The sequence below is a fragment of the Triturus cristatus genome, chromosome 5_2 (assembly GCF_964204655.1).
Source record: "Triturus cristatus chromosome 5_2, aTriCri1.1, whole genome shotgun sequence".
Taxonomy (NCBI): Eukaryota; Metazoa; Chordata; class Amphibia; order Caudata; family Salamandridae; genus Triturus; species Triturus cristatus.
The window spans coordinates 756,116,090-756,130,440 of record NC_140588.1 but is presented as its reverse complement, the minus strand read 5'-3'; the positions used below and the strand labels follow the sequence as shown (position 1 = coordinate 756,130,440).

The window sequence follows — 14,351 nt, the reverse complement described above, 5'->3', positions numbered from 1 at the left end:
CCACCAATCCTAGATTGCACAACATAAGTTTACTGCGAGGGAGGTCTATTTCCAAGGGGATACCTAGTAGTATGTATTTTGTGCCCCCAATATTTCATTTACCCCTGTATTATCTAGGTCCAATAATTTATTATCTGCTGGCATTCCCAGAGTGTATGCATGTATGTACCACGTTCTATCTGACAACGCAGGCAGTTAGGTGTCTGAGCCCTCCCCAAGGCGTGCAGGCAGGTATCAAAGTATATCCTATGTAGAATCTTGTATTGTTTCAAGCTGAGTCTTGAATGGATTGCCACTTGAGTGCTTGGGCATAAAGCCGGATTGGTCGCCATGGACCAAGGTATGAATCACGGTCAGGAGTCGCATGGCGAGTATGGAGGCCAGGATTTTGGTCTCTATGTTGAGCAGTAATATGGGCTGATAGGACCCGCAGTCCACTGCGGGTTTCCCCCGGTTTATGGACCACTACCACTGTGGCACTACAGGGATCGGGTGGGAGTGTTTGGCTTTCCTTTGCTGCTTATTACATGTTTAGAAGATTGAGACCTAGCAGGCTAGCAATGTGTTTGAACAGTTCTACCGGGAGACCATTTGTCCCTGTTACTTTCCCTGTCTTCAGTTTGCCAATGGCAATCATGACTTCTTGGAGGGTAAGGTCCCCTTTAAAGAAGTTGCATTGGTCTTGGGTAAGGGTCGGCATGTCAGTGCCTCCGAGGTAATTACTGTTTTGGAGGTTATTCGCTAGAGGCCTTTCTTCGTACAGCTCTCCATAGTACCGGGCAAACGTGCCCTCAATCGCAGATGCTGTGGTGTGTGTCTCTTCTTTTTGTCGTATCATGGCTACCCATTGTGTTTCTCTCTCTTTCTTCCCTACCCAGGCCAGTAACTTCCCCTCCCTGTCGCATGTCTCATATAGTCGGTGCTGTGTGGCCTGTATTTGAGTTGCAACTTCTTTCTCCGCTAGTGCCGATACTCTCCTGCGCATTATCTCAATTTGGCGCAGAGTACCCACTTCTTCTCTGGTTAATACCTGTCTTTCTAGCTGCCGGAGTTTGTGTTCTAGGGCCTCTGTCTCTCGGGTGTCCTCTCTCTTTTTTCGTGCTAATATGTTCTGTGCTGTATCTCTCAATACTGCCTTGCAGGCCTCCTATAGCGTTACTGCTGAGGATGCTAAACCCTAATTTTCACTAAAGTGCCTCTCAGATTATACGCGGATCCCCTCTGCTACTGCCCTATCTTGCAGTTCCCAAGCTGCCAGTCTGCATTCTTGCCTGCGTCTGTGTATTCTTTAACCCACTGTCAACCAAAGTGGTGAGTGATCAGATATGCCTCTTGCCAGGTATTCTATTTGTTCCACTTCCGTTGCCTTCCCTATTGGTGAAAGGAGGTTATCCAGCCTGGAGAAGACTCTATGGGCATCTGAGAAAAAAGAGTAGGCCCTCTCAAACAGTTGCTTCTGGTGCCAGAGATCTGTTAGACCGAAAGTGTTCAGGAATTTAGCAAGGGGTGAGTGTGTGCATGCTCCTACCTTCCTGTGTGCTGTCTGCTTGGGGGTCCACCACATCATTAATTTTAAAATCTCCTCTAATAATGTGTGTGGAGGAGCCTGATTCCAGTAATTTCCCAGCTAATTTGTCTAGTGCCTGGGTTTGCAATCGCGGGGGGCATAGACCCTGATCAGGGTTAGTTCTCCCTTTCCCCAGATCCTTTGCACCGCGACAAAGGTACCATTTGGGTCTGCCGAAGTTTTAGTGGTACAGAAGGGGGGGGGCTTCTTTATTAATAGCAACTCCCCACGATCTCGATGTGAACCCGGCATGTGCTAGAATGACGTAGGCCCCCGTTTCCCAAAAAACCATAATGGGTGCCTATCAGGTGTGTCTCTTGGAGGAGGGCAATGTCCGGCATAAGCCTGTTGAGGAACTTTGTCCCCAACCCCCTCTTTTCCTTGCTACCTAGCCCATTGACATTCCGTTTCAGGACAGAGTAGTCTCTCTCTCCCATTTTTTTGACAGGGGCTTCTCTCCCCCTGTGTTGTTACTGGCAGATCTCGTCTTAGGATTGGGCGCTACTGTCTCCATCTATGACCTAGTTTCCCCTTCTGTTGGCTGCAATCTGGGACAAACAATAACATTTGAATTTCTCTATTCCCCCTAACCCAAATGAACTCCCTCCCCCCTCCCCACACTCTCTCACCACCCACGTCCAATTCCCCCATTGGTCAACTGTGACTACTATTCGGTGAAGGCAGACTCTGAGATGTCTGTAGTCCCACCCCCCTCAATTTAATACTCAACCAACTAGGAAATTATCCTCTAACTAGTGGCACTGCCCAACGGGGCGTATCGTTGCAATGATGTTAGGTTACTTGTTTACCCAATAGTGTCCTCTGCTCCAGCTGGCTCTCGCTTCCTATCCATCATCACCACTTTTAGATGATTGTTGTAATGTAGCCACTTGGTCATTAGCTTCAGGGCTCGACACTTCCATGTGATGGATACCTCAGAGGAGTGGGTTGTCGCTGTCCGCATCTGCTATATATTCCTTGTCTGAGTGATCTGTGAAAGTTTGTTCTTTTCCTGGGAGGTTTTTTATTTGTTCCGGTGCGCATTAGATCTTTCTCTGAATCTGAGAGCTGAACTGCGTCTCACTGGCCTGGGAAAGTGCGGAACTGGGTCCTGCTCTGCGAATCCCCCCGGGTAGTCTCCTTCTCTTTCCCCGCAGTTGTTTGGGAACTGGCCTCTCGGGTGTTTCTTTCAGTGAAGTCTCTGGTGCGTCCAGCTCCTGTTTCTGGGTGAGAGGCGTTCTTCAATCCAGAATTATGCCTTCTCTGGCGTTTGGAAGATGTGAGAGGTTGCTTGAAAGGTCATGTTTAATTTGGCCGGGAAGAGCAGCATGTTCTGGATCGGAGGGCTCTCAGCTTCGTTTTGACTGAGTCAAATGTGCGTCGCTGTTTCTGCACCTCTCTGGAATAATCTTGGAATACCATTATTTTGGCGTTATCTTATCTGATTTCTCCCTTTCTCCTCAGCTCTCGAAGTATAAGGTTGTGGTCCTGATAATTGAGGAATCATGCAATCAAGGGCCGCAGGGGGCCTGGTGGCGTTTGGATGTTGGGCATTCTGTGGGCTCATTCTATTATGAAACAGGGGTGGGACTGTGCCGCTGGGAAGGAGTAAGCCATATGATCAAGAAGGACCCCGGATCTGTACCTTCAGAGAATCCCACGAAGCGCAGGTTGTTTCTGCGGGCCCTATTTTCAGCGGTGTCCATCTTCCAGGTCACTTTTTTCAAGGCGGCTGTTAGATCGGCAACTTCTCTGCGCAGGCCGTGGGTTGTGTCCTCCACCTCAGAGATGCGGCCCTCTGCATGTGTGAGTCTATTTGAGGGTCACATCGGATCTCGGTTATTTTCCCTTCTAAGGCCTATTTGGAAGCATGGATCGCTTGGAGGATGGTTACGTTGTCTGGTAGGGAGCTGGCTTCACTCCCTATCTCGGGGGTAGTGGGTTCACCTTGGCATATTTGCCAATCCTTCCTTGCTGGGACGACCTGGGGTCTTTGTCTCTGGCTTCAGTGTGGTGTCTCGCAGCAGGGACTGTTCACCTGGCTCTCTTCACCCCGACTTCTTGGCCTCAGTCAGGCCTACTTTCTGGTTGCTCACCACCATTGACAATATGGCCCCCTAGGGCCACGGAGGGTATTCACCCATGGTTCTCCTGCTGCTGGCCCCTCTAGCGTGGGCTGTTGGGCCCCGAAGGGTCTCTCACTTGTGGGGGACTCCCTTACTCTTCTGCCAGTTCCTAATTTGCAGCCTTCTCGCACGGGGGTGGGGGCCGGGCTCCTCTTCGCCTCACCCCACCGGGCCCTCGACTGCCCCCTGCCTCATGAGGTCGCCGCTTGTCCCACTGTTCTTCTCAACCTGTGTTTTGCCTCGGTTCGCCCCCTTAAGCTTGGCGCACTTTCCTGCAGCTTTTGGCCCAGGTATGACCACGGGGGCCTCAATGTCGATTAGCGCGAGGGAGACTCTGTGTTGCTGGAATAAGGTGGGGGCCCAGACCGCTTTCTGTTTCTCAGCGCTGCTTGGGTGTTAGTACTCCCTCTGGGGCCATCTTCCGTGACATCTCACCTCCGTTCGCCCTCAAGTGGCTGGTAGGGGTAGGGAAGGCCCCTAGCAGTGTTCCTTCAGGCTCTCCGCTCACCCCGCCAGCCACATCCGCTGTCTCGGAATCCTGCGTTATAGGGCCCTTCCCCCCTTCACTCCGTTCTTTCCGTGGAGGGGAGGGTACTCCTCCTGCGGCCCCCGGTTGCACTTACTTCTCTCCCGTGTCTACGGGCCTCCGGCGCCAAGCAGTCCGACTCTCGGGGGGTGAGGGGGGTTGCAGGGGGTCGCCTCTCTGGTCGCTGTGGCCTCCCAGTCCGTACTTCTTTCCCAGTGGGGATTTCCCACCAATATGCACTGCTGTCTGGAGCCGCTAATAGCCCTGTTGGGTCGATATTTCACAAGCGCTGAGTGGCGCCGGAGACCCTTCTCTGACTAATGTTCACCGCCTCTGTTGCCGGTGTCAGCGGTTCTCTGGTGGCCTCTAACAGAGCGGGGCCGGGCCGCCATCTTGCCGTGACCTCTCCTCCAGTGCTGTGTGGGCGAGTCTCAATGTCGGGCTCCCGATGGATGGAACGTCCACCCGTTTTCTTCTGATTTACAGAGGCAGTGCAGCCGCCTCAGGAGCCCCTTTGTGCACTTTGATGGTGGTGGTTAGGTCAGGATTCCATCTGGATTTGTGTACGGCTGTCGTAGCTCAGGGCAGACACGGCAGAACAACGCATTATTATGGCCATTTACGGAACTAAAAGGTAGCCGTAACTCAACATACTGAATGATAGGTCATTAATCCCCTGATGCATGTTCTGAACTAGAAACTCTAGTAACTAGTGAAATTGCAAACTCAATGGGAGCAGTTAAACTACATTGAGCTAATATATTTCAAACCTCACGTCATGAGAGCATCGTAACATTGGTAGACTAACTGTATTTCAGACTTAACGAGACGCCAGGCAACTCAGTAGCTCATTAGATATTAGGTAAGGCTAGCTACTATGTCTTTAGTGTCACGTCCTGGAAACATTTCAGCATTTTGAGTAGGGCACTTTAGTTGTACAGACCTAATTAGCAATTTAAGAATGGTAGCTTCATATCTTATGCAAAAATAACTATTGATGGACAGAATGCAGAACAATGTCATACATTCACCCCAGTACAGAGATCTGAGCCTAAATCCATCGTTTTTTTGCTCACCATGCCATTCCAGTTTGGACCCAGCCATATGCAAATCAGTCTTGACCCTGTGCCCAATGGGAACAGTCCAGCCCGAACTGCCAGGCCAGGACTGGAAACAAGCATCCTAGGACCGGTTTCGGGGTTTCACCCCTCTTCAGCCAGGATAGCTTGGGGTTGCGTGGTGAGCAAAATAACGATGGATTAAACCCAGATCTGTGACTGGGGGTGAATGTTTGACATTGTTCAACATTCCGTCCATCATCTTTTTGTGTTGTATTTTCAACCTAAGTGGGAAGGGTATGCCCAGACGTGGGTCCCGTGCTCACTACGCCACTGGAGTCAAGCTTCCTGGCTGATGAGGGCTGAAAGGCCGAAACCGGTCCTAGGATGCTTGATTCCTGTCCAGGAATGACGTGGCCTGGCAGTTCGGTCTGGACTGTTCCCATTAGGCACAGGGTCAAGACTGATTTGCATATGGCTATGTCTGAACTGGGGTGGCGTGGTGAGCAAAATAACGATGGATTAAACCCAGATCTGTAACTGGGGGTGAATGTTTGACAATGTTCAACAATCCGTCCATCATCTTTTTGTGTTGCAGCTTCATATCTTAATCTTATCCGTCAGACATTTAATCAAACTCTACAACTAGCGGTTAACACCAGAACTGCAAATAAACAACTTGGAGGTTTGCTGGTTGGATAAAGGTTCTATGACTCAATTGTAAGTCCCATTTATACTTGACTTAAGCCCTCTTCGCATGCCGGGGGAAGCTTTAAAAATTCCGCCTGGGTCAAAGTGGCGGTGGTTTGAATAATTACTTATAAATAGGCAGGCCTGCCATTGTTTTCACAGGAAGAAGGGCTGCAGTGGGGACGAGGAAGTTCCTTAAGTGATTCCTGTTCACCAAAATGCATAAAAATAGGTGGCTTACCGGATCAGGAACAGTGACTGCACTTATCACACTGCCGTGCTTCAACTCTGCCTTTCACTTCATACAATTATGGTGCATCTGATAGAGACTTCTAACTGCAGATTCCTTACCTTAGAATTATCCCCAGGTGTCAGACTGGATCTGGAAATTTTTTGTGAGCAGTATCCTGTTCACCAGTAGGCGGCGTCCTTTGCTTCTGAGTGGCATTGTTGGCGTCATCTGTGCCAGAAGTGACGTGCGGTGCCTATATAGGCGGCACCCCAGCGCACTGATGTCATTTCTTTTCTTTCCACGCCAGTCACTGCAGATCCAGAGAGAACTACCTCCAGTCACTTTTTGACTTCCCTTTTTTCAACTTTTTGTCAAAGTTTTTTCTTGATTTGTCTCCAGGTGTTGCAGGGATGTCCATGGGGAAGGCTGGATTCAAGCACTCTGGCGCCTGTCACCAGCAAATGTCAGTGACAGACTTGAACCTCGTCTGTCTCTGATGCCTTGATCGCAACCTCGATGCCAAGACCTGTATCGATCATCGCGCCATATTCCCCAAGGCCTTGAAGGAGCAATCCGTCAAGCTTCTTGCCCCTTGAAGTAGAACGCCGTGACAATCTCGATCCCGGTCATGAGAAAGGTCCTGGAGCCATAGATCTTCATCAACAGTCGAAATCGTAGCACTGTGGTGCAAGAGCAAGAAGTCACCCCGTCCATCAAAGTCATCCGACAAGACAAGTAAGCGTCATCACTCGAAGGCCTGGCTCCTTGGTTGAGCCTGCGCCTGTGCTGTCACTGTGCCTCCTCGAGTTTCCAGGAGCCAGAACAACCCCGTCCAACTCCATAAGGCAATGCACCTCATATTTGGGTGGCCCGTCCACACTGGAGCACCTTCGGAGTCCAGAGGGGCCCCTCCTGGTTCACTGCCAGCAGGTCCAGCCTCAGCACCGGTCAGGCCCCTTGGATCTGTAGATAGTTCCATGCTGGTTGTGTTACCTCGACCTTCCCAGACACCGGTCCCACTGTAAACTCCATCCCCATTCTTATCCCGACTCTGACACGAAGCCAGAGGGCTGTCGTCCGACACTGACTGGAGCCATTCCCTCCAGGCCAGAGCCTTAACCCAATTTCTATGGGCTAGGACCTAGGGAAAATTGGGAGGGGCCACAGACCCTGAAGAATACCAGTCCCTAGACCCTAATATGGACTGGTGTGAAGAATTGGCAGATGACAGTTGACTAGACACCTCCCCAAATATTGGCTTAGTCTCTCCTCCAACTGAGGTTATGGAGGAGGGTGCCATATTTGCAATGGTGGTGAGGCAGGCGCAGAGGTCCTGACATTAAGCAGCCCTCCATGGCTGTCAGGACTAACGTCTTGCTGGAGGTGCTTCAACCGGGAGTCACTCCTTCAGAACTGCTTCACCCATTTAATGTAGCCCTTATAAACCTCCTGCACAGGTGCTCTTGTGGGCAGGACAATGGCCAGCCACCATCTCTCAGCACCAGGGGGCCTCTGTTTCCTCACCCAAAACCCTACCCCGGAGAGCTTGGTTGTCCAAACCCTGGTGCATTCCCTTCCACCCAGCAGATAAGGATTCCAAAAGGCTGGACTCCGTGGGTAAGAAAATTTTTTCTTCTGCCAGCCTGGCATTGTGGTATGTGAACACCAAATGACTTTTGGGCTGTTACTCCCATTCCCCTTGGGATTCGGTTGTGCAGGTGCTTCATAAAGTTCCCAGAGGAGGCCTGCCCCATACTCTCCCAAGCTATGACTGATGGGAGAGGCACAGCTAAGTTTACAATCATATGTGGGATGGACACGACTGACTCGCCAGGCTGAGTGGTTTCTTTGCTGGTGGCCTAATGGCGCCACAACTGGCTGATGACAGCTGACTTTTCATGGGATACCCAAGCTTCGCTTATGAACATGCCCTTTGATATCTACCATCTCTGAGATAAGGCAGATGCAGCAGTGGAGCAGTTAAAGTACAGCATTGCTACGGCCAAGATTATTGGCCTTTCCATGGCCCCTCCTTCAACCTCTGTCCGCCTTTTGCTCCTTTCGTGTCCGCGGAAAGTGTTTCCAGCCACGTCTCTATCTGCCCAGCCACCATGGCATGCATACTTCCCAGCCCCTGTGTGGCCGATGACACTGCAGCCACAGAACCCATGGGCCAGGCAGCCAGAGGTCAGCCAGTTCCACCACGCCCTACTAGCCACATCCTCCAAGCCTGTTAAGTTTACCCTGCAACCATCTTGGGCATCCATTGGGCGGCAGGATACTCCGTCACCTGCACCACTGGAGGTCAATCCCCTTCGTAACTACCCCTCCACTCATACCACCCACAGGCTAACGGAGGACCATCTCTCTTTACTCCATCAGGAAGTAGCGGCTCTCTTGGCCAAGGGAGCCATAAAGAGGGTGCCGGCATCAGAAGTAGGTTGTGATTGCTATTCTCCCTCATTTCTTGTGCCCAACAATGATGGAGGCCTTCATCCTACCCTATACTTCCGCCCTCAGTTTCTTCCTGAAAAAGGAGAAATTCAAATTGCTCACGTTCGCACAAGTCCTGTCTGCCCTGAACCCGGGAGACTGGATGGTGGCGTTGGACTTGCAGGATGCTTATTTCCATATCGCCGTCCTGCCTGCCCATAGACGTTCCCTGTGGTTCACAGTAGGCCATGAACACTTTCAGTTTCCCATGCTCCCTTTGGCCTAATCAATGCCCCTCAGGTGTTCACTCAAGGTTATGGCTCATCTGCAGAGATGAGGGCTGCCAGTCTTACCCTATCTTGACGACTGGCTGTTGAAGGCGGGCTCGCTCCAAGCAGTTGTTTTCCATCTTCAGACTACAGCTGACCTTCTGTACTCGCTGTGGTTCACTATCAGCGTGCCCAAGTCACACCTTACCCCTTCTTAGATGCTCCCTTTCATCCAGAACTGTTCAGGACAGTTTCGGGCTTATCCTCCCGAACAGCGAGTCCAAGATATTCTGGCAAGAAATTGATATTTCAACCACATCCTGTGGGACTGCCCTCATCTACGCCCCTTCTGGGACAGGACTACTAAGAAGATGATAGACACACTGGGTAAACACATCCAACTATCACCAAAGCTGGGGATCTTAAATGTATGGAAACCCACCGATCTAACAGAAGTGGAGCAGCAGTGGGTGGCATTGGGATACTTGTTGGTGAAACGGGCTGTGGCAATGCTCTGGGGATCTAACAGATTGCCAATGACGATCGGGTGGGTGGCGGAAATGGACAAATGCATGATTACAGAAAAAGAGGTTTACAAACAAAGAGGCTGCCCTAAGAAATGGGATAAAAAATGTGGGGGGTGGAACACTTATAGAGGGGAAATCTGTAATTCTCCCACAGAAGATATGGCGAGGAGATGAACTGGACTCAGACCCCTAATTTTAACACCTGTGGTAATGCTTAACTATTCACTGTATAACATGAATGCTGTACCCCATGAAATCACTGTGAACATAACTCTGTGCCATAACTTTAATAAAAAAGTTTTACAAAAAAAAAAAAATATCGATATATCAGCCTCTATTCTGGGTTTTGGTGAGACTGACACTGAGGGTGCTGGGCCTCATCAAGCAGGATGCTTGTGACACATGCCTGTTGGAATATCGGAAAAAGAAAAACAGGAGCAAACCTGTTACCCCAGTTGAGACCGGGTATATATAATAACAAAAAACAATGTCTCAACAGGAAGATTATGTAGGAGAACCATTAGACAAAAGAATTAATCATAACCATTGGTGCTGCATTATAAAGAACACAACCATTTGGAAACAGATATGACCTGGCAGGTCATAGATCGCCCACAATTGATCTAAATTGTCCTTTTGCCGCACTACGTTGTTATTTTAACACTTATGTCACTGCGCCGTTCACTGTTGCACATATGATTGTTATGGTTACTGTAAATTGTACATACCTGCTGTGTATCTAATTACAAATAACAATTTTCATTCCCTTTGGTCTCCCTTGTCCCTCTTTGGTCGTTATGATTAATTCTTTTGTCTAATGGTTCTCCTACATAATCTTCCTGTTGAGACATTGTTTTTTGTTATTGTTGGAATATCGGGGCTCTGCAGTGGGACTGGATGTTCCAGTGGGTGCAGCATATGGGGAATCTCTCCGACATGGCCCAGAACTCGGAGGCCACTGCAAAATATCTGCAGGGGTGGTTAACAAACTGCTATTGAGCCAGCAACAGACCTCTCCTACTTCTCCAACCAGATCTAATGGTAGTGACAGATGCGTCACTCCTGGTTTGGGGAGGTGATCTGGGAGAGGTGGAGATCAGAGGACTCTGGTCTCTGGTGCAATCCAGACTGCACATCAACCTGTTGAAGCTCTGAGCAATCCAATGGCTTGAAAGCCTTTCTACCCTCCATCAAGGGGAAGCTAGTGCAGGTGTTCACGGACAACACCACTGCCATGTGGTTCTGCAACATGGAAGACGGTATGGGGGTCGCTGACCCTTTGTCAAGAGGTCCTAGGCCTCTGGACATTTCTGGAACAGCAGGGCAGTTCCCTGGTGGTTCAATAACTCGTGGGTCCATAACTTGGTTCTTACTTTCTTAATATGCACTCCCTTGGAGTCGCTTCATTCTTGTCCTCTTAGGCTCCTCACCATCGAGACGGCCTTTCTAGTGGCAATTACGTCTGTCCATAGGGTCAGTGAGCTACAGGCACTATCCTCATAGCCTTCCTACATCTCTTTTTTCCCCCAACAATGTGGTCCTTGAAACTTCGAGCATCCTTCTTGCCGAAGGTCATCCCTCGTTCCACGTAGGTCAGTCCATCACTTTGCCTCCTTTGTACGGTCCCTTTCACCCCTCTAAGGAAGAGGAGGGTCTCGGCTGGGCATTGTTGTTCTACCTTGACGGCACAAAACCATTCTGGATGGACAATCAACTCTTTGTGGGGTATGTTGGAGCCAAAAAAGGGCAAGGCCGTGCAGAAACGGACTATCTCCCGATGGATCGTGGTCTGCATTAAAATCTGCTACGCTTTGTCTAAGAAGCAACTCCCAGAGGGTGTGCGTGCTCATTCCACCAAAGCAAAGGCTGTAACTACTGCGTTAGCACATGGAGTTCCAGTCCTGGACATCTGCTAGGTAGTAACGTGGGCCTCTCTACACATGTTCACCAAACATTACTGCCTTGACAGTCAAGTAATTTGGAATGGGCAATTTGCCTGTTCGGTCTTGAAGGACTTTTTGGTTAAAATCATGTTTGCAGACCCTCCTCCGAGAAGGCAGCATTTGGGTATCTTTTTTAAGGTAAGGAATCTGCAGCTAGAAGTCTCTATCAGATGAACATGTTTCTTGGTTTCAGTAACTCCGTATCTGGTAAAGATCCCATCTAGCCATAGCTTTCTTACTCATCCACCCATCCTTCCTGCTGTGTGAACAGATTTCTAGGGTCAAGGCTGTCCCCTTTCAGAGCCCTAGTTTTCCACATCAGTGGTCACAACTTGTGCCTTGCCAGTGCCTTAATCGCCCCACTCACCTCCTGGATTGTGATTTCACCTCCCAGTGAAGCAGCTGCTGACGTTTGTCATGGCTTGACAAGTTACTGTCTGCTCCATCCAGCAAAAGGTACAAGTCATATCAGTACTTGGGGTATTCAGATGTAGGGAGTGTGAGGTTGGGCAAACCACAATCAGCTTAGTACAACAGCGCATTGCGGTAACCTAGGATGGCCCTCTTGATCTTGAAGTTGCAGCTTCCTCCGTAGGAAAATACAGATTCCAATTGGTTATTCCCTTAGGCAACTTTGCGGATTAGACCCAGGTCCTCCAATGCATGTTGCAAGGGCTAGCACATGGTAGTGCAGTAATATAGACCAGCCAGCCGTCGCCACCAGTGACTCCCTACCTCCTTGAAGTTGTCACTGCTCTGTTCGGATGCCGCTCCCATGCGGGTCCCCTCTGCGCAGCCTGAAGCTCCCCCTCCGCTGGCAAATTCACTCTCCAACTGGTTCCCAATGAGTTGATATTCCACGTAATGTCCTCCCTCCCTCCATTTCTGATTTGCGTCTTGTTGAGCTGTTGGGCGAATGAGCACTTTGGTTGCACCTGCACTCTGACCTGAGAAAACTGTGAGCAGCATTGCCAGCACCCCCAGATTTAACATGTTGCTCTCTACTGAAGAAGTTCAAATACCTTGAAACATGTGTCTAGAGATGCACAGCACTGGCTGCACCAAAAGTGATGAATCCCTAAGATTGTAAACTTAAGTGAATGTTACTATGCACTGAATTTACCACAATGTACCTGAACAAATTGTGTGTTAGTATGCCTGTCAGTGTGCTCTCCCCCACTTTTGTAAGTGCCAGGTGGTGGTTAAGTTACGGTACAGGCTTTGGCACTGACTGCTGTTCCTCAGCTTTCCTCCACATGAAGACAAAGTTACTGAAATTCTTTAAGCGTTTGCAAGAGATTCAGCACCCTGGGCGTTGCTTTGGAGACCAGCGGTGAGTGCTTCAGATGGAACTTGTGAGCCAGGAGTACAGCATTCTTCAAAGTTCTTAGTCTGCACACACTTAAAATAGGCACTAGGCCTTTCGTGTATTCCTAATTTTGAATAGAAAACTGTCTAACTTCTTTAAATTCTGTATTATAGTTCTAATAGAGCACTTGATTATTGTGGTTTTTGTATTTAGGAACGAGTAAAGCATCTGGAAAGGTCGCTGAAAAATGAAGAAACTGAAGAGTGGGTGGAACAAAAAAGGTAGCTCTGCTACGCTAAAATACTTTGAAACGTATTGTTTTAGTTTGGAAGCACTTTAATTTTTATATTAATATTTCAAGATAATGATGTTCCTACCATTAACAGCATTTTCTCTTTGGTATAAAGGTATAGTGCCAGTGAGTCATAGATGTATGTATATATTGATTATAATTTTGGGTCTTTGATTGCACAACATCTATATTATAAAACATTGGAAAACTTGTAATATGGAAAGTATTTAATGGTTCCCTGTGATGTATTGATTTAATCCTTATAGTGACAGCTCCCAAACCACTCTGCATAGCTTTACCATTTTCAGGGGAAGTGGAATCATGTGGCGTGGAGGACCAAATTATTTGGCAAGGTTATCAAAAATTATGGGGTCCATGATGCACATTATGCCTCACATTATTTGGCAGTATTAGTTTCATCCATTTTAGTTAGAAACAAGGGGGCAATTAAGAAAGGTAAAGTTATTTGAAAACTTAAGCTTATGACAAAATTGTACTTTTATATGCATGCCAGAGATTCACAAAGGGAAAATGTATATGGGCTAGTGTGAATCCATCTGGACATCTGCTCCACGGGTACGGCGATCTACGCAGCCATACATCCACTAAAGGCAGTTGATCATGGATGTTTAAAGCTGTGGCTTACCTTGAAAGTTTGAAAAACCTCCCAAACATGGCAGCTCATCAGCATTCCCCAACCATAATCCAACCCATTGGAATCCTGGAAACAGAAGGGGATTTATACTTGCAAATATCTGCCTTAGTTCAAATTTCAACGGGCAAAGGAAAATGATTCACCCCTCCATTTGGTGAAGCAATAGGGCAAAGACTGTTTTGAAGGGGGAAAAATATTTTCAAGCAGAACAAAAAACAAGCATTTGCAATGCAATAGGTCTCGCATTTACGCGGGTTTGAGCTATTGGCGTTGAAAATAACAATGCCTTTTATTTTTGCTTTTGTTTTAAAAACATAAATAAAAGGCATTGTCATTTACAATACCAATAGCTTAAACTCGTGTAACTGCGAGACCTATTGCATTGCAAATGCTAGTTATAAATTAGCCTTTGCTCTCCTGCAAATAAGAACAGTCTGGCATGAACCGCATGCCACGCTCCCTCCGAACATGAAAACAAGTACTGTGCACAAGTGCACATACCTGTGCTGCAAGTAGGACTTTCAAGGGGACGGTTTGGCCGAGTAACTAAAAAGCGACTTTAAATATCGAGTTCTTTTCGTGCTCAATATTCATGTCTTTGCTTCAAGATTTTTTTTCGGGTCCGATTCAAGGAGCCTTTTGCATTGGCATCACTTTCCATCGACTTCCCAAGGTATGTCACGATGCTGGCGGTTGAAGTTACGACGCCACCCAACTTCGCCAC

The 14,351-nt window shown here is 48.4% G+C and overlaps 1 protein-coding gene across 3 annotated transcripts in view; it reads left to right on the top strand.

Moving 5' to 3' along the window:
* Nucleotides 1–14,351, top strand: part of LRCH2 (leucine rich repeats and calponin homology domain containing 2) — a 1,103,616-nt gene that overhangs the window by 564,087 nt on the left and 525,178 nt on the right. For all 3 annotated transcript variants that reach the window (XM_085607858.1, XM_085607859.1, XM_085607857.1), the window contains exon 10: nucleotides 12,894–12,961. In XM_085607858.1, coding sequence (XP_085463984.1) covers nucleotides 12,894–12,961 — 68 coding nt within the window. The remainder of the gene's footprint in view (nucleotides 1–12,893; nucleotides 12,962–14,351) is intronic.